Source organism: Convolutriloba macropyga, chromosome 14 (genome assembly GCF_964194025.1).
Source record: "Convolutriloba macropyga chromosome 14, txConMacr16.3, whole genome shotgun sequence".
Classification (NCBI taxonomy): domain Eukaryota; kingdom Metazoa; phylum Xenacoelomorpha; order Acoela; family Convolutidae; genus Convolutriloba; species Convolutriloba macropyga.
Genome location: NC_134481.1, coordinates 31,706,302 through 31,726,312, shown reverse-complemented (window position 1 = coordinate 31,726,312; position 20,011 = coordinate 31,706,302). Strand labels below are relative to the sequence as shown.

General features: G+C 38.4%; 3 protein-coding genes across 6 annotated transcripts in view; all 3 read left to right on the top strand.

The window, feature by feature from the left end:
• Positions 1 to 13,889, top strand: part of LOC142353319 (uncharacterized) — a 62,197-nt gene extending 48,308 nt beyond the window's left edge. For both annotated transcript variants that reach the window (XM_075405553.1, XM_075405552.1), the window contains 5 exons: positions 2,281 to 2,461; positions 7,394 to 7,575; positions 8,565 to 8,770; positions 11,367 to 11,660; positions 13,265 to 13,889. In XM_075405553.1, coding sequence (XP_075261668.1) covers positions 2,281 to 2,461; positions 7,394 to 7,575; positions 8,565 to 8,770; positions 11,367 to 11,660; positions 13,265 to 13,723 — 1,322 coding nt within the window. In that variant the 3' untranslated portion in view covers positions 13,724 to 13,889. The remainder of the gene's footprint in view (positions 1 to 2,280; positions 2,462 to 7,393; positions 7,576 to 8,564; positions 8,771 to 11,366; positions 11,661 to 13,264) is intronic.
• LOC142353321 (large ribosomal subunit protein uL4-like) overlaps positions 1 to 20,011 on the top strand; it is a 152,407-nt gene that overhangs the window by 24,228 nt on the left and 108,168 nt on the right. The window lies entirely within an intron of this gene.
• Positions 14,627 to 20,011, top strand: part of LOC142353318 (SWI/SNF-related matrix-associated actin-dependent regulator of chromatin subfamily A member 2-like) — a 51,330-nt gene continuing 45,945 nt past the window's right edge. The window contains exons 1-2 of one of the 3 annotated variants that reach the window (XM_075405549.1): positions 14,627 to 17,093; positions 17,854 to 18,067. In XM_075405549.1, the coding sequence (XP_075261664.1) occupies positions 15,754 to 17,093; positions 17,854 to 18,067 (1,554 nt within the window). In that variant the 5' untranslated portion in view covers positions 14,627 to 15,753. The remainder of the gene's footprint in view (positions 17,094 to 17,853; positions 18,068 to 20,011) is intronic. The other 2 variants (XM_075405551.1, XM_075405550.1) reach the window with 2 other exon arrangements.

Here is a 20,011-nt window from a genome sequence, read left to right as displayed (position 1 = left end):
CGCAGCTATTCCGCCAATCTGCCGGCTATGTTATGTTGATGTATGTTGAAAATTTTGGATGTATCCCGTCTTCATATTTACGAACTTCCGAAATTCTTACCGCGTAGTGAAACAGAATGAACCCGCTGAGTTTTCATTTTGATTTTCTAGAAACATCTTCTGGCAAAATTACTCGGGCTAAATGACCTTGGGATGTCAACTTTTTCCGATCAAATACGCATGGTAGAAACAATCATTGAATTATCGAGGGTGAAAGAGTTGAACATACTTCTGCAATCTGGAGTCCTGTACAACGAACCAATGAGCCTTACTGAAAAACAGGTGTTTTTTAACAGCTTTAAAGATAGCTATCTCATCTTTGATATTGAATTGCAAAATTAATATTCTTAAAGATGTGTTCGTCTTTTTTATCGGTTCTTTGAAGCAACTCTCTTGGCCTTTCGTTGATCCCTGTGACCTCTTGGCGAAAGGGTCAGGCTGGATGGGGAGTGCGGAATAGGAATTAGATCATCTTCGCTGCTCTGTAACCCATCCTGAAGCCTCAACTTCTTGGGCTTTCTTGGAGGGAGTTTCCAAACGGGGATGCTCAGGTCTTTTACAAGAAACATTTGTTGTCTCACCTTTTAGGCTTCTCCTCAGAAACAGGATAAACAGGCTGTGCTCGGAGGGCATTGGTTGGCCGAGGAGCTCTACCACCCCAATCGCTTGTCCCTCTCAACATTTGAGCCCCACCCCCCCCCCCCCCCACTCCACTCACCCCCTCCCAATTTTAGCATCCCTAACCCGCAGCTGGCTAATACCGAAGCCAACCGCTCGACAGTCGTTTAAGGGCAATTCGCCCGACGTTATTCGATTATGCTTATCCGATTTTTGCTTGCCCGATTTTTCGTCTGACCCTTATGAATTTTCGTCCGCCTGGTAAACCAGCTGATTAAACCAGCTGCTAAAAACCGAATGGCATCAAGTGGTGGAGCTCACCCTCAACTTCGCTCACCCTCCCTCCTTCCCTAAAGCTAGCATCCCGAAGTCCAGCTTTTTAGGAGTATTTTATGATGAAGGGCGGTTTTTTAATCTTGATTGTTCAATCCACTCATTCATCGCTCCTCTCACTGACTGGATATGGCACGTGACTTCATTTCCCACTCGCTCGCAAGCAAAACTGGTTAGGGTAATTTGCGTCATTAGATTTTGAGCATATTTTACTTACCTCACTAAATAAAATGACTTCTGCACTTCAAATCTTAAGCTGAATTTGATTTTTCTTTGAGGTCAAACGAACTCAAATGTGTAATAAAGGTCCCTGATAAAAAGGTTCTTGCGAATTTTATCAAGACTTAATTGTTTATCGGTGAATGTTGTTAAGCGGATTCGATAACTTCTTCGACTTATAGGCTGTTATTGAGGACATCGTGGTTTTATTTTTAATTCGTCGTCTCCTTTGATGATTCTTACGACCTGACTCTTGGAATCAATTTTGCAATGACTTCATTGTTTTCTACTTCTTTGCAGTTAAAATTTGTGTACTTGACGTCTTTTCTGCTTTCAGGTCAATTGCGTGACTTACCTCTCTCAAAAAATGACTTCTGAACTCACTTATGGAACTTTAAGTTTTATGAACAATTACTAGTTAAAGATCAACAGTGTGCATGTAAGTAGTGCCAAACTTAAATGCCCTAATTCTTGGTCATTAGTCTGGAGTTTTTGATTTCGAATATTGGTTTTCAAAAGGCTCTATTGGGGATTTTTGCTTATAGACCGTATGTGTCTAACAAAAATGACACTCCGAATCTAACCCAAAAAGTCTAGTGGTCTATTAAAGGAGTGGTGGTCGATCTGTCTATCTTATTTCTTAAGTTGCTGCAATTCATGGAAGACCACAAGCGGCTATTTTCCGGCAATCTGCGTGCTATGTTTCTATCTGTATTATGCGGTAAGCTTTTCCGGCAATCTGCCGGCTGTTATAAAGTTACGTAAACATTAATTATCATTTGTAACTCTATATGTGAAATCTATTCAAGCAATGATGGAGTTCTGAGGGTGTTCACGCCGAAGCGTCTGTATACTTAGTGGTCGCCGCCTTTGATACGAATGTAAATACTTTGATGTAATTAAATTAATTCATCATTTTCATGTTCTTAGAGCTTTTTTGGAAAGGAAAAATTAATTTTCAATAAAATTGTCTAACGATAGATATCTAAATTTTCATATTCCCGTCGTTTTCTTTGCTCTTCAGCGCTGGACAACCTATAAGTTGAAATTTTTCACGCTAAAAATTTTTAGGTATGAATGACCAGTTGCGGGTTTCAACTTCAGCAACGAATAATCCTTCTGCAGTAGCCGATTCTCGAAGATCTGTTCACCTGACAAACGACGACCTTGTGTCTGGTCAGAGGATTCTCTTAAGGCAATCAGATGGTCTGTTCGCACCTGGGAAGTTAATAGCCATGAAACCTCCTGACATGTAAGCTCCCGTCTATAGCTTAATTCATTCAAATTGGAGCCTTTCTTAATTTAAATTCCTTCAGCCATTGTTGATTCACTTTGGTTGCAGTTGTTTCTTTAGGTGCACGAAAATTAACTTCTGTTAGCATGTTACAAAATTACGGGAAACGTGAGTCGTTCAAATTGGTCGATCAACTCCAAAGTAGCTACTTCTTCCGAAAGATTTGAAATAGGTCAAAACTGACGCCTAAACCAACTGACCTAAAAAACATTTTGAATAGTTGGGCTTTCAAAAAAACAAACTAAATGGAAGACAATTCTTCGTCGCATTTCTTCGTTTTTCATGCTGATGTACCAGAAAAAAAAAGAAAACTAACTTAGATAAACAATTATAAAAGTTTCATTTTTTTCATAACATTGACTTTTCTGTGGTGATTTAGATGGGTGTCAATGGACATTGACCTCGAAAATTTTCTATTTGAAATTGATGGTTGCTTCGTCTTTCTATCTTTTCGTCTTGTCTTCCCAGAATTTTTCTCGGTCTCTTTCGTCTGTTTTTCTCGTTTTGTAACTTTTTTCAGATTTTGTTTTAGACTGTACTTCGGGTAGCTATTTTTCGATCGTCTTGTTTGTTTACAATTTGTCATCTAACGCTCCTTTTTTGTAAAGTCTTTTATGTCATTCATCAGCAGGGCGACTCACTTTATAAGCGACTCACTTTTCTCTGGATAACTTTTAGCACCAATATTAAGTTAATTTGAGTTTTTTGTAACCCCTTCGAGGTCAATGCCGGTCTCTGTATTATGTTGGCTAACAATAATGATAAGGCCTTGATGGAATTGAGAGGCTTGATTTTTGAAATTGTTTTAAAGTGTTTTTAAGTAGTTAATAACTGCGTCATGTTACTAGCCTGCTATTATTCCGCTCCAATTGTTATTGTCTTCTAACCTCAAACAAAAATTTGGTTTTGTTCTACCTATTCTTCCCGCTTTTTCAACATTTTGCGTGAGATCTTTTTGACTTCTTTAGGCCAGTTTCTTTGCTCGCTCAATCTGCTCAAAGCGGAATGAAGTAACAAAGAAACGTTTTCAGCAAAGAAATCTAAGATGAATGGCGTGAAAACGAAATGGAGACGGGATAAACGCAAAATGCCCCGTTTTAAATGCTTGTTTGAATTTTGTTCTATTTAGTTCGAATTCCCAGGTATAATGCTTGTTCTTATTAATACTATTCTCTGTACCATCTCATTGACTCACAGGTGAAAGCTTAACTATCAAGTTCTATATAAGTAACACGTACTTTTATATGATACTTTTCAGAGCAATCTCTTTTTCTTTTTAATAGCCGCCCTCATCTTCTCAGCAGGCTATTAAAGCGCTCCTATTTTTTAAAATTCAAAGAATTTGAATTGTATTGGGGCGCTGTCTTTTTACAATTCAAAGAATTTGAATTGTATTGGGGCGCTGTCTTTTTTTTTTTTTAAGATCTGTTCACACATTTTCATGATTTTTGAAGTCAAATTAGAGTAGTGATTTTGGTCACGCCGAAACAGGAAGTGGAGCGAAAAAGCGAGTGGTTTTGCGGCGTGAATTTTTTTCGCTCTAATTTTAAAGTAGAGTGAGAAAACGGTGTTTGAAAAAAATTCGGTTTCTCGGTAGTGGTTTTTTGTTCACATGCGGCAATTTCACTCTGATTTTTACTGTTTTTTCGATTTTTTGGATCGTATTTTTTTCTAAATGGTTTTGCCAACCCATTCACAGCTCATTCTAGGCCTAGTTTTTTGTTCGAATTAAATTTTCATTTCGCGCTAGTGGTTTTTTTGTTCACATGCGGCATTTTGACACTGATTTTCTGTTTATTTCTTAATTTTTTATTCTGATTTTTTTAAAAATGGTTTTATCAATTCACTCATTGTCCATTCTAAGTCTATTTTTTCTGTTTAGTCAATGAAAATTCTTTGAATTGTACGTCAGGACTTGTCCTGCTATGTTTTTTTTTTTAAGATCTTCACACATTTTCATGATTTTTGAAGTCAAATTGGAGTAGTGATTTTGGTCACGCCGAAACAGGAAATGGAGCGAAAAATCGAGTGGTTTTGCGGCGTGAATTTTTTTGCTCTAATTTTAAAGTAGAGTGCGAAAATGGTGTTTGAACAAAAATTCGGTTTCTCGGTAGTGGTTTTTTGTTCACATGCGGCAATTTCACTCTGATTTTTACTGTTTTTTTCGATTTTTTGGATCGGATTTTTTTTCTAAATGGTTTTCCCAATCCATTCACAGCTCATTCTAGGCCTAGTTTTTTGATTGAATTAAATTTTCATTTCTCGCTAGTGGTTTTTTTGTTCACATGCGGCATTTTGACATTGATTTTTTGTTTTTTTTTCTTATTTTTTGATCTGATTTTTTAGAATGGTTTTCTCAATTCACTCATAGTCCATTCTAGGTCTAGTTTTTCTGTTTAGTCAATGAAAATTCTTTAAATTGTACGTCAGGACTTGTCCTGCTATGTTTTTTACTTCGTCGAACTTTTTTTCGCTTTACCATTTTGCCGCTTTTTCGACATTTTGCGTGAAATCTTTTTGACGTCTCTAGGCTAGTTTCTCTCTTCTCTCATTCTGCTAAAAGTGAATTTGAACATCAATTGCTCAGCAAAGCAATTCAAAATGAACAGAGTCAGTATAAAAAAATGAAGTCAGAAATAGAAACGAGATAAACCCATAAAGCCCATTTTTAGAAGCCCGCTATTTGAACGTCGTTCCTATAAGTCTTAGTTACCATCTCTTATGCTTATTGGTATTGATAGTAGCCTCTCTCTTCTCTCTAAGAAACAGAAGTATGTTCAACTACAAAATGCCATCAAAATAAATCGGACTTAAAAATGTTTTTGTACAAAAATCTTTAATATTTTCTATTCTTTTAATCCCAATCATGCTTATTGGAATCAACGGCGGCTATTTTCCGGCAATCTGCTGGGTGCGTTTCTTTGTCTGGTTGTATACCAATCGCGATCATGGAAATCGCCACTGTTCTCAGGCAACCTACGGGATATGTTCTGTCTGGTTTGCATCAGGAACACTATCGAGTAAGATTTTTTTTATTGCTGTGAAGCTGTCAGCTGAGCGTAGCTATGTTGCCGCGTTACTTTTTTGTCTTCATCTGCCTTTTTTTGTTTTACATTTTTCCACACAGCAAAGCTGAAAAAACTTCTGTATGATTTCCTCCCACTAACGGCAGGCGCGCGTGACGGAATTTCTCTCCCTCTATCTCTCTTACTTATCGGAGCTTTTCAGTCATTTGCGTGATTACATTTGGATCGTACGTGGCTTATTTCAGAAAATGACTTTTACACTTTAAAACTCGAGGTTAATGTTAATCAATTTAAGGTCAAAGTCAATTGCGCAATTTACTGTCAATGTCAATTGCGCCAAAATGAACGGGATAGAACAATAAATTCCGGTCATTAAGTCATATTTCATTATGTTATCAAAGTTCATTAGAGCGATTGCTAGCTGACATTAGTATTAAGCTTAATAGCCTTTAGCTTACAAGCTATAATTCAGTATTATTTTGTAATCTAACTGAAAGTGCACATCAATTTCGAACTTTTTTGATTCTGCCAAAACTTTTTTGATTTTTATCTCCTATTTCCGGTTTCAATCCGATGTGTCAGCAGCGGATACTTTCCCCCAGCAGTTCGCCGGCTATTGTTTACATAGTATTTAAGCAGCGTCGATAAATTTTCCAACTCATTGCCGTATCTGTTTAATAGCCGTGTCCTCAATTCCAGGCGGCTATTATAGCGCTCCTAATTTTTTTTTACTTCGTCTGACAGATTTTTGTTTCGTCTTAGCCTGACTTTTTGGAATTGACTTTTTCAATGACTTGCCTGACTCAAAAAAATGACTTCTGAACTCACTAATGGAACTTTAAGTTTTATGAACATTTACTTGTTAAAGGTCAATAGTGTGCATCTAAGTAGTAGCATCAATAGTAGTGCCAAACATGCATGCCCTAATTCTTGCGGCTATTTTCCGGCAATCTGCCGGCTATGTTTATCTGCAATCGACGGCATGTGAGTCTTTTTCTACCGGCTATGTTCGGTTTTGTGGGAGGCCGCTGTTTTGCAACTATTTCTGCTATCTGTGGCCTACTGTCTTTGATTATAGCTGCGAAGCTGTAGGTTGAGCACAGCTATATTGCGGTACTCTTCGTTTTTTGTTTCGTCGTCTGACGCTCTTTTTTCGTTTTACATTTGTTCACACAGCAAAGCTGAAAAAGTAAAATTTTCTGAATGACTTCTTCCTCTCACTAACGGCATTTGCGCGCGTGACGTCATTTCTCACTCGCTTTAGCAAAAGTTTTTAGGTTATTTGCGTGATTAGATTTTGATCATACGTGACTTACCTCACTCAATAAAATGACTTTTGCACTTTAAAACTTAGGTTTAATTTGAATTTGTTTATGGTCAAAGGAACTCATATGTGCAGTAAAGGTTCCTAATAAAAGGTTTCTGCGGAATGAATGTTAACAAGCTTTATTAATTTATGACTGAATTTTTTTACCTAGCTTTTTGAGCAGCGTCAATTTTTTTTCTATTTAGATCTGTATCTGTTTCTATCTCTATTATACGGCAAGCAAGTCTATTCTTTTGCAGCTATTCGGGCAATCTGTCGGCTATGTTTCTTTGTTGCTCAGTTTTTTGTGCTTATACTGGCTACCAAATGGCACTCCGTTTCATATATTTTCCTCTGGTTATTTTTCCTTGTTTTTTTTTCACATAGTTTTCATTGAAGCTTTGTATTAGTATTGAAGATTAGTATTTTCTCCATATTATTTGAGATTTCACCACCTATTTCTTTTGCATTTTGCAAACAACTGCCTTCGGATTACTTTTGGGCTCGCTTGATTCAATAATCTACAACGATTTTGGAACAGGTTTGTGTTTGCTTCAGTTACGGAATCTTGGTGGACGGCGCTCGGGGCTCGAAACCTCAGATCTTTGCATACGAAGATCTGGTGAACAGAGCGGTTCTGGAGATTGTGCCAAGAACTAAAAGTGCGATCCCGAAAGGAACCAAAGTTTGTGCTCACTACAGCAAATCATTCACAGTTCTCCACCCTGGAACTGTCTCAAGTAAGTGGCGAAGCCATATTATTCGAAGCTCGTCGAGTTTGTAAATGCTCCAGCCGTAAATCGCTAGTTAAAATACGTTAGAGTTAACATGGCAGATCTAATTCTTATTTTCTAAGAAATTGGAAGCATTTACGGGTTAATTGATTGTGGAATTTAAAACTTTGATATTCAAATAAACACTTGAACTGTCATTTTGATGATTTTAAGAAATATTTGAAAACAAATCTGGCTGGATATACAATTTTCCCAAACTAAGTCAATAATATACAATTTTCCCAAACTAAGTCAATGCTGAGTTTCATATCAACTCTATGGTCAAAATCGACGGAAAATTTTCTAGAATGAGCTTTTAATAGAGAACTTCAATGCTGCAATTACCGTGTGCATGTTTAATTGCTCTCAAACGAATTTGTTGCAATTATATTAGTCGTGTGGTCTTCGTCTAACCCTTTGACTTTTCGTCCTGAAAAACGGGATAACAGGTAAAGCCCAGAGCGTATTGAGTTCTCCTAGAACCTTACAGCTCATTAGAGATCCCAGGGTACGATTTCATCGGTCACTAAAACTTTCACTTGCGATTCACCAAAACCGCTTAAGAGATAAGTTCATGGTGTGACTTAGGGTCTGATTTGACCCCCCCCCCCCCCACCCCCACTTGACACCACTCCATCTCATTCTACCCGTTACCCCTCACCACGCTTCCCCTCCCCTCATATTTACCCCCACCCTCAGTTAAGCTATTGGTAGCCTCCCTAAGCGGCAGCTAGCTACTGACGAAACCAACCGCCCTACGTTAGTCGGTTACGTTTAAAATTTTACGTTTTTAAATCAAAGTTTGTGCTGAGACTCCACGCTGCGCTATTTCTTCCTACGGTGCTGTGAAATTTTTTGAACAAAGTACTGATGATTATACACCCGTTTCATTCTTTGGCTATGCTATAGGCTGTTGTCTTATGCCCTAGAAATAGCAGTAACTTCTGTTTTTATAGCTTCAAACACGAAGACTCTTCCACATGCCGTGAAGATAGATTTCGAGGATGGAGATGAATCGATAGTGAATTTATGTGACGTCAGAGTACTCTCCTCCCTGTTCAACCCGACAGACTACAATATTCTCAACCCAACCTATTCTCCCAACGCAGTATCTTCCTCTCTGGGTTCACCCGGTAGCTCACAATCCAACAGAGGACGGAAGGTTGGGCTCCTCGTTATCTTGCTAAGCTAAATTTTTGCTAAGCTAAGGATTCTCCTTTCTTGTCTAACATCAACTTCTTTTTTTCAAAGGTTGTGTTTAACTTTAATAGAAAGCTTAGTTTCTAATGTATAATTGTTACGGACACTGCATAAGCACAATGTTATTCAACATGAAAAGATCGTTCTGCGAGGCTGTGATTAATTGCTCTCGGACGAAGTTAGAGGCAATTATTGTAAACTTGTCTGTTTTCTAATAGCCGCACTCATCTTTGCACCCGGCTAATATAGCGCTCCTGTTTTGTTACTTCGTCGAAAAAAAATTTGTTTCGCTTTACCTTTGTTCGCAGCTTGTTAATAGCCGCCCTCATCTTCTCAGCCAGCTATTATAGCGTGCCTATTACAATTCAAAGAATTTGAATTGTATTGGAAGAATTTGAATTGTATTGGGCCGCTGTCTTTTTTTTAAAGCTCTGTTCACAAATTTTCATCATTTTTGGTGTCAAATTGGAGTAGTGATTTTTAATTGCTCTTGAACGAAGTTCATAGCAATTATTGTAAACGCGTGTGTCTTTTTATGCAAAATTTTTGCTTGACAATTTTGACTTTTCGAGTGATTTTACTTCCTTGACTTTTTGCGTTTCGCGTGATCTAAAATTCTCTCTCAATCACAATTTCAAGCAGCTGAATTCAATTGGCGGCAATTTTATACTAATAGTCAAATGAAAAGTGCGACGAAACTGGTGCCATTTTTTTACTTTGAATCTTAATAGTGGTATATGTTAACCTCTAATGTGGTTATTTGAAGCCCACTTTTGAACTTCTTAGTCCCATTTAGGGTCCCCTCACTCCGACTGAAGCAAGCTGCAACTGATTAGAGCTCCTACTAGTCGTTCGAGAGCAAGTCTTCCGACGTTTAGTCGGTTATGTTTGGTCACGCCGAAACAGGAAGTGAGTGGAGCAATAATGCGAGTGGTTTTGCGGCGTGAGTTTTTTCGCTAATTTTAAATAAGAGTTGAGAAAACTGTGGTTTTACTGTTTTTTTGGGTAGGATTTTTTTCTAAATGGCTTTCCGAGTCCATTCATAGTTTCTTCTAGGTCTAGTTTTTTGTTTGAACTAAATTTCAATTTCTCGCTACTGTTTTTTTGTTCACATGCGGCATTTTGACATTGATTTTCTGTTTTTTTTTAAATGTTTTATATAATTTTTTAGAAATGGTTTTGCCATTTCACTCATAGTCCGTTCTAGGTCTAGTTTTTTGTTTAGTCAATGAAAATTATTTGAATTGTACGTCAGGACTTGTCCTCCTATGTTTTTTACTTCGTCTAATATCATTGTTTTTGTTCCTTCACTTCTTGACTTCTTGCGTGACTTCTTCAAGCTTCATTTTTGAGTGTTTCTGCAAGAGTTCTTCATTTTTGTGTGATCTAAGTTGCTCTCTTTCTGAAACAAAGTTTGTTGCTATCAATCAATTCACTTTTCATACCCTTCAATTTTGCTGAAACTACAATAGTCTTCAAGTGTACGATGGTTACAATTTTAGCAGCTTTTTGCCAACGGTTGTGGGCGCGCTCTAGAAGTTATTCAAAGCCTCGGCTTCGCCCCTGAGTTTTATTATAGCTGCGAAGCTGTAAGCTGAGCGAAGCTATATTGCTGTGCTGTTGGTTTTTTTTACAATTCAAAGAATTTGAATTGTATTGGGGCGCTGTCTTTTAAGATCTGTTCAAACATTTTCATGATTTTTGAAGTCAAATTGGAGTCGTGATTTTGGTCACACCGAAAGAGGAAGTGGAGCGAAAAAGCGAGTGGTTTTGCGGCGTAAAATTTTTTCGATCTAATTTTAAAGCCGAATTAGAAAACGGTGACAACTTTAATTTTTACTGTTTTTTTCGATTTTTTGGATCGGATTTTTTCAAAATGGTTTTTCTAATGCAATCGTGGTCCGTTTTAGGTCTAGTTTTGTGTTTAGTCAACGGAAATTCTTTGAATTGACGCCAGGACCCGTCCTGTTATGTTTTTTGTTTTGTCGTCTGACGCTCTTTTTCGTTTTACATTTGTTCACACAGCAAAGCTGAAAAGTCAATTTTTCTGAATGACTTCTCCCTTTCACTAACAGCGTTTGCGCTTGTGACGTCATTAGCAAAAGTTTTTTGCGTGATTAGATTTTGATCACAAATGACTTACCTCACTCAATAAAATGACTTCTGCACTTTAAAACTTAAGTTTGGTTTGAATTGGATTAAGGTCAAAGGAACTCATATGTGCAGTAAAGGTCACTAGTAAAGGCTTCTGCGGAATGAATTATAGCAAGTTTTTTTTAATTTATCGTTGAATGTTTTTATCTAGCTTTTTGAGCGGCCTTGATTTTTTTCAATTTAGATCTGTCTCTGTTTCTGTCTCTATTGTACGGCACGCAGGTCTTTTCTTTCGCAGCTATTCCGGCAATCTGACGGCTATGTTAATAAATGCTAGTTATGGTTTTGTGCGATTTACGTATCGACGTCCAAGTTACCTCTCAAGAAGTGCGGAAATTGTTTCAAATAGTCTGTACTAATATGCTTATTGATAAAAATGTGTCCATTTCTTGGTTTACATTTAGGTTTCAATATGGAAATGGGACCGCAAATGTCTGACAGAAACACCACTCAGTAAGAATATCAAAAGTTTCTTCTCTTCCATTTCTAAATCGAATGCCGTTGTCAACAAGGGAGATTTTGTCGCATTCCATAACTCAGCCGCACAGGTGTCTGGGTCAACAGGCAATACCCGTAGACCCTATATTGGTCATGTTATCAACTTCTTTGAAACTTCGACCGGAGAGTGTGTGGTTAAAGTGAGCTGGTACTACAGAATGGAGGAAACGAAACAGGGAGGGGATCGAAAACTGCCAAAGGTTAGAAATTGATTTTAACCGATGTCGAAAAACAAACAAAAAGCGTAAGCAAGAAGGATTCTTTTGAGCGAAAAGTGAGAAGGTTTGAAGCGCAATTTTGTTCAAACTACCTCTAAAGTGCAATTGACGTTTGAACAAGTTTTTGAAGGGATTTTTCCTCTCGTGCGTCCAGTTGCCTTCTGGTTTGAATATTTCTTCTCTTGCGTGCTTTTAATATGATACATTTTTCCTGTCAATTCCGGATTGTTTTGCTAATTTTAACCTGTTCTTTGTTCGGCTTTTTGAAGTCAGTGAGAAGTCAAATTAGAATGGTAGTTTTAATCATAATGGAGTAGTGAAGGGACCGAAAAAGCGATTAGTTTTGAAACATGATTTTTGTTTGAACTGAACTTGGATTTTCGTGTGGTGATCTCATTTTTTTTCAGTTTTACGCTTGAGTGCTATTCGTTAGATTCATATGTATTCTAATTGAGCATTTTTGCATTTGCTTAAACTCGCCAATGGGCAGCTAATGCTTTTTCGTCACACAATATCCGCATTGACAGCTGTGTATAGAAATGGTTTTTCAGTTTATAGCTCATGCTTTCTGCGACTTTTTCTAATTGCCTCAAAAACTGTTCTTGAGTTTTCGAGTTTATGCTAGTATTATTAGGGTGGTACTGAGACAGGTGAGTCGGATTAGTTGCTTGAGTTAATAGCAATATTTTTTTAATGATTTTGACAATATTCCTCTCCAAAAAATATGTTTTTTTTTTAGTTTTGCATATTTTTTGGTGCTTTTCTTGTGGTCTTATCGCTCTGTCTCAAGCTTTACAGTTTTTGTTGAAATTCTGTTGCGCCAAAGTTTTGCTCGATTTATTTGCTCTGCCAAGTTTCAGCTAACGTTTTTGCTGAGTGAGATGTTAGTACCCGAAATGTTTGTTTATTGGTGAATCTTGCCGTCGTTTGTATTCATATTATGTCCTTTTCTCCCATTAGAACTGCCAACGGATGTGCTTTAACTTCTAATTTTACTGTATGCTGTGTTTCAAGAATTTTTTAATTTATTTACGTTGTTTCCTTGCTCTGATGCAAGTTTTTTGCCAATTTCTTGTTTTCTGTTTGCCAGTCATTTATTTGTACAAGGTTGTTCTGTTGTGTGCTTATTCTAAAGATGCATGGTGTCAAAATTGCCATAAAGTATTTCAATTTTCAGTGATTTTTAAAACAGTAGATCTTTTAAAGTTAAGATTTTATTTGCTTCTAGATGTTCTCTGGGTAATGGGCTTTGTTGTCTGTCTTAGTTTCATGTAGCTGTAAAGATGATATTTCTCAAGTCATTAGATCATTCAAGTCTGTGGGTGGTCGATCATGACTTGTTTTGCTGTTTTTTGTTTCGTCGTCTGACGCTTTTTTCGGCTTGAGTTTTTGCTTTGCACGGGACCTAAATTGCTCTTATTTAGAAATTATATCTCATAACAACTCATTTCTGTATCAGTTTATATCTACTTTACGGCACGCAATTCTGTTTCGCAGCTATTCCGGCAGTCGGCCGGCTTTGTTTTTAATCAGTTCGTCATAAATGATTTTTGTGGTGTATTATGTGATTATTTTCTATGTTCAAGAATGCGCTGCTGAGAAGCTCACACTCGGACGAGCTTGACATTCAAACAATATCACACAAAGTGGAGGTGTTAGATGATAAAGAGTACGCTGACCACAACCACAACATCTACAAAGCCGCCCAAGCCAAAGGCACCTACCCCGACAATCTGTTCGTATGTGCGGGCACCTACGATCACACGAGGGGGGTCGCTCATTTGACTTACAAGAAGCCACCCGCGAATATCTACTCGTCGGCTAATATAACTGCGGTTTCACCTGTAGCTCCTATTCAATCGACGTCGTTATCGCCCACAGACGTGTTCTCAGCTTCAGATCACAAACTTGATAATGATGACGACGATGATGATATTGATGAAGAGAATAAATCAGTGCAGTCTCAATCAGTTTTACTAACTTCCATAAAGTCTAACAATCTCAGTTACAGTGGTAGCTCCTCAAATGCATCCCACTTTTCCTGACATTCGTTATGTTTCCTCTTCAAATTAAATGTGTGTACTTTTGCTTGCGCGTGAAAACTTGAAAAAAAAAACAGTTCTAGCTTGTTAATATTTGGTCATCTTCTGATGCTTGAGATAACTTTTGTATCCTTCTATTTAACCCCACCCATCACCACCTCGCTCGAGCTCTTTCCAATAGGAATAGCACAATCATTTACACTCTTGAACACAAAATTGTTTTCTCTGGAAGTAGTTTCTTTACACTATCCAATTAAGGTCTATTGCGAACAATGAAAGAGGATATTAACTCGATCGCTGGTTCATATTGAGGCTCTTGAAGAAATATTTTACTCTTCAAGTCATAGCCCCAGATCAGAGGAGTTAGAGATGTAGCTATGTTTGCTGACTATCACAAATTTCTTGGTTTAAAATCACACTCTGCGTCTAAAAATATTTATTAGGGAATATAATATATTGATTGAAATTATAATGGAACGTGGTTTCTAGATGTAGAAAATAAAAATACGAAAATTGAATCGAATAAATTTTGGTTTTCCTACAACCTAATAATGGCTTCCAAATTAACAACACATTTACTCATTTTGGATAGAAAAGCATATTCAGTTATCCAAACTGCGGAGGATTTTCTGAGCAGTTTGTTCTCGAAAATTTAGGAGTGCTATATCTCGAGCATGGAATCTATACATTCCTTGGCTCTGGCCTTTAGATTGATGTTTCTAAGAACAGTGTTCAAAAAAGATTGTAGTAAGATATAAAGAGTAGATATAAAAAATTCCCTTTTGACATAAAGAGTAGACATAAAAAAAACCTTTGCCTTGTTATAAATTGCTGAAAAAGATTAGTCCAATTTGTTCCCGTGATATTTTTTTAGTAGCTCGCTGAAGTAAGTTTTCATGTTTTTATATTAAAATTGGCTGGTGATGGTTTTGGCGTCAATGGTACAGACACCAATCAATTCTTGTGGGTTCAGCTATGGCGGCCAAGTTTTCACACGCTATTAGCAATTTGTTCAACTGTTAGGTGCTCAACACATATTTTCTGGAGAGAAGTAATATTGTTAGCTTGTGGTAAGAATGGAATAGATTTTGTTGGTGGCTATGTAAGACTTGTTATACACCATCAAGGAGCCAACAGTATTTTATACACATTTGCGCTTTAGAAGTCAGAGAAAAGCTTCCTGTTGATAAGTAAAGTAGTTTGCGTTGCTTTTAGTTTTCGTTACTTAACCACGCTCATTCTTATTGATGCTCCCTCCCCTCCCCTCCCCCCTTCCCTCCCCCACCCCATCGCGCTTTCCATTATGCTCCTCATGTTTCTGCCTCCTCCTCCGTTCCATCCATACAGTTGTTTATGTAACATTACTCTTGTACTCTAGTACGGCTGCTGCTGTAAGTAAGTAATTACTGTTGTTGTTGTTATCATTCATTAGTCGATAGGTAGAAAGTACAGTTAGTCTGAGTTAGTTAGCTTCCTTCCCCTTCTCTTTTCTGTGTTTTTGTTTGTTTGTTTGTTTGTTGCTCAGTCAGTAGTCAACTGTGTCGATTAGTCGTCGCCTCTCTTGTTACTTTTGTTACCACTCTACTCTCTCTTTCTTTCTCGCATAGCTACTACTTCTTAGCTCCCCTCCTGTCCTCGTAGCCAGTCTGTCTGTCCGCCTGTCTGATTTAATGATTTGTAATTGCAAACATGCATTAATGACGCCTCTCGCTATACCTGATGTATGACCATTATTATTACTATTATTATTACTATTAATCTGGTGCTTTTGCTCTGACATGAATCGATTAAAATAGTTTTGTTCCTACTTTTTAGTTTAATGATCAAACTTGCATAATGTTCATTTTCGCATTGACAAATTTAAAATTGTTCTTACATTCTTTTCAACTCTATTTTCAACTGTTAACTTTCTTCGGATAAACAATCATTAAATTCAGAAAATCTTAGTTTGGTACAATCGTGGTTGATTAAAAATGTTGAACCTTTTAGCCTCGATCCTACTTCACGATTAACACTTTTAAAGCTATTTGTTTATGATGGAGTTTAACTTCAGTTTATCGTGCAGTGCGTATTCATTTGGAGTTGGTTTTCAGAAAATGTCTGGTTATCCGCCTAATCAAGGTGCACCACCTTCGCATATGGGAGGACAAGGCACAGATTACAATCACTCGAATCCAAATTATTCCCAGCAACAACCGCAAGTTCAACATGCACCACAACCCCAGCAGCATTTGCAACAGCAACAATCACAAGGTTACATGCAGCCAAATCAAGGTGGACCGCAGGGGTACCAAGGTGGTCCTCAAGGTCAACAAGGACCAGGATCTCCTGCTCAGCAACAACCTCCTCAGCAACAGACTATGGCATCCCAACAGATCCAATACCACCATCAGACAATGATGCAGCAACAACAGCAAAGACCCCCGTCTCAGTCTCCGAATGTCGCTGCCACCGGAAGTCCGGCCCCGTTTTCACCGGCTCCATCTTCGACTAGCAGTGGTCCTGCTCCAACTCCCCCGCCTGCAAACCAACAAGCTCCCGCAAATCAGCATCACCCTCAACAACAACCGCAAGGTCAAGGTGCAGCTATGTATTCGGGGTATCAGCAGGGACAGCCGCAACCACACCAGGGTTCTGCGTCGCAACATCCAGGAATGCAAACTCCTAATCGAGGGCCACCTGTGGGATATTCGTCAGGGCAACCTGGACAAGGGGCTGCTTATCCTGGATCATCTCAGCCTCAGCAATACATGCATCATTCTGGATACCATCAACAGATGCCACCCTCTGCACCCTATTCCAGTGGAGCTGCCCCTCACTTGCAAGGTCAGCCCCCAATTTCCTACGTTGGTCAAAGACCGAACCCTGCCGGGTACCCTCCACAAGGACCAGGTGGGTACTCGCAAAATCAACAGTATTACCATCAAGCGCCACCGGGTCAGAATCAAGCAGCAGCTTCTGGACAGCAACCGGGACAAAGTGGCGCAATGTACAATACACCACCACAGAATGTTGGATCCTATAATCAAAGCGACGGAAGTACAATGAGACATGGAATGCCTCCAAGTGGGAGTGGACCACCTACTTCTTTGGCTAATGCTCCACCCCCACCTCAACAACGAGGGCCACCTCCCGGTGGAGCTGTTCCACCCGGATACTACCAGCAAGGCCATCCGTCCGCGCCTCCCCCACAGGCGATGGGCTATGGACCCTATCGTCAATATTCACCTAATGACTTGCAAGGAATGTTTACGGCCTTGACTCAAATGCAGGAGCGAGGAATGACTGACGATCCAAAGTATCATAGTTTGCTGAAGTTTTACAGACATGCTCAGATGCAGCAGCATCAACATCAGCAATACCAACAGCACAGGTTGGCCATATTTATTCGAATCTAATGGTTTCTCGTTGCGATAACAACAGTTGCATAACTTACCGGCGAAATTCTGCTTTGGTATTGGACTCTTTCGGACCCTCTTTTAATGCCACTGTTCCAATATGAAGGCTGGCGGAAAAAATAGTCTAATCAGCTGCAGTGTGGCTTAAGATACGCAACTGTTATCATCGCGATCAGAATTGATTAATAACTACCACAGGGTTGTTATCGCCCTCTCGAAGTTATTGAACAACCGTTTGTTCAAACTTATTGAACAACCGGCTTCCCTTTTGATTAAAGAAGTGTTTTTCTAATATTCATTTATCAGTTACCAGCTGGTTTGAAATGGTCCTGTTGAAGCTAACCTATGAATATTTTGTATTACCCAAAAAAGTATTACTTATGAAGTAATACCGGGAAAAAAATGAACTTTTTTTAACCAGCGTAAGAGTCGTAGACTTATTAAAGGGTGTTTACTTCAATTGTTACTTCTATTAATGTACGCGCGAATAATTTTATCGACTAAACTCTTATTCACCTTCAACACAGACCATTGCATGACCTGGAATCTCTTTGCTCATCATTGACTGGATACGCTTAAAATGATACCATTCCCGTTTATGCGCATTCGTACGTTTTGCCGGCACCCAGAGCACGTTAGATGTAAAATGGAAAGTGCACCTGGGGATTGCCAGCAATATGCACCCGCTAACCTGGAGAGTCAATAGTTGATTAAGTGAAGTTTGTCTTATAACAGGTACTATCAACAGCAGATGATGATGTCAAAACAGCCCCATCCGGGTGCTATGATGCAGCAAGCCGGTCCTCCCTCGCCCTCTCATGCGGCTCCATCTGCCAGTGGTGTGCCTCAGGGAGCAATGGGAGGAGCAACAGCAATGCAGCCTCCAAGTGCTAGTGTTGCGCAATACGGACAAGGAGGCAAACAACCAGCTTCCCATTCGGATTCCACGGTATGCTTTGAGTTTGCTTCTAGAAAGTTATCGGAACGATAATTGAACAAGAAAGATCAGTATTATGCCATTGCTTAAGTCAATGTCAATCGCAGGCTCTATATAGCAGTAGTTTTTTAAGAAATACATTCGATTTTAAATATTTTTATTAATAGCCGCGAAACCATTTCAAGGCTATTATTGGTCTCGTGGTTTTAATTTTTCCGCTTCTCGATTTTTGCTACAATCATTTGGTCACACGCGCAGAAATTAAAGTTCAACTTTTCGGTGACTTTAACCACTTGGCAGCTGAGTTTTTATATGTGACGTCATTTTTTTAACTGCTTTCCATATAGGTTCTTAGGTCAATCGTAAAATAGATGTTTGAGAGTACATGACTCACCTCATTACGATTACTTTTACAATCGGATTCCACGGTATGTTATGAGTCTGCTTCTAGAAAGTTCTCGGAACTTATTAAAGGGTGTTTACTTCAGTTGTTACTTCTGTTAATGTACGCGCGAATAATTTTATCGACTAAACACCCTATGAAGCATCTTAGGTCAATAGTAAAATAGATGTCTGAGAGTACATGACTTACCTCATTACGATTACTTTTACAATCGGATTCCACGGTATGTTATGAGTCTGCTTCTAGAAAGTTCTCGGAACTTAAAGGGTGTTTACTTCAGTTGTTACTTCTGTTAATGTACGCGCGAATAATTTTATCGACTAAACACCCTATTAAGCATCTTAGTTCAATCGTAAAATAGATGTCTGAGAGTACATGACTTACCTCATTACGATTACTTTTACAATCGGATTCCACGGTATGTTATGAGTCTGCTTCTAGAAAGTTCTCGGAACGAGTATTGAACAAGAAGGATCAGTTTTGTGCCATTGAGATTAAATTGAGATTTACGTTGAGATTGTAGACTCTAATTGTACTTTAATAAAAATCACCCTAGTTGAATCATTATCAGGCTATATTACTGTGAGAATTTTGATTTGAAAATAAGCATAATTTGAATTGCTGTCTTCGGTAATGATGATGATTAAATTCTCTTGAACGAAGTTCATGGCAATTGTAAACATATGTATTTTTTATGCAAAGTTTTTGCTTGCCGGTTTTGACTTTTCGAGTGACTTTTACGCCCATGACTTTTTGCGTTTTGCGTGATCTAAAATTCTCTCTCAATCACAATTTCAGGCAGCTGAACTCAGTTGGTGGAAATTTAATTCTAAAAGTCAACTGAAAAGTGCGCCGAAACTGGTGCCATTTTTTAATTTAAATCTTAATAGTGGTATATCTTAACCTCTAATGTTATTTGAAGACCACTATTGAACTTCTTAGTCCCATTTAGGCTCCTTGAAGGGAATCAATTAATGTAAACGTGTCTTTTTCAACGCAAAATTATTGCTTTGCCCTTTTGAGTTCTCGAGTGATTTTTACTCCGTTGACTTTCTGCGTTTCGCGTGAACTAAATTTCTCTCCATAATTTCAAGCAGCTGAACTCAGCATATTTGATAACTTTTAGCCGATTAGTACTAGAACTTCAAGAGATTTTTTCTTCATGTATGGAAGCTCCATTTTAACGAAACGATCTCCATTTAGATCTAGTTCCTCTTATATACAGATTTGACTCCCTTAAGATTGCAAAATGCAATCTTAGCTTGACCCAGTTCATGATAATGCTTTATTGTTTGTCCCATTCAGAACCAAATCTGTCGGCAAGTCGTTTCTCTTTCTCTGACCGTCAAATCATCAACACTGAAAATTAACGGAGTAAAACCGATATGTTTTTCTTGGCACGCCTCGGAATTTAATTTTATTTTTCGTCAGCGCAGCTTTCCCGCACATCCTCTGGTTTTCTCTTGCTGTAAGGTTGTGCCTCTATGCCTGTGACACGATTAACAAACGAAGCAGCTTCTTGCTGGCTCCAGACCCCTCTCGAGAGGATCGGC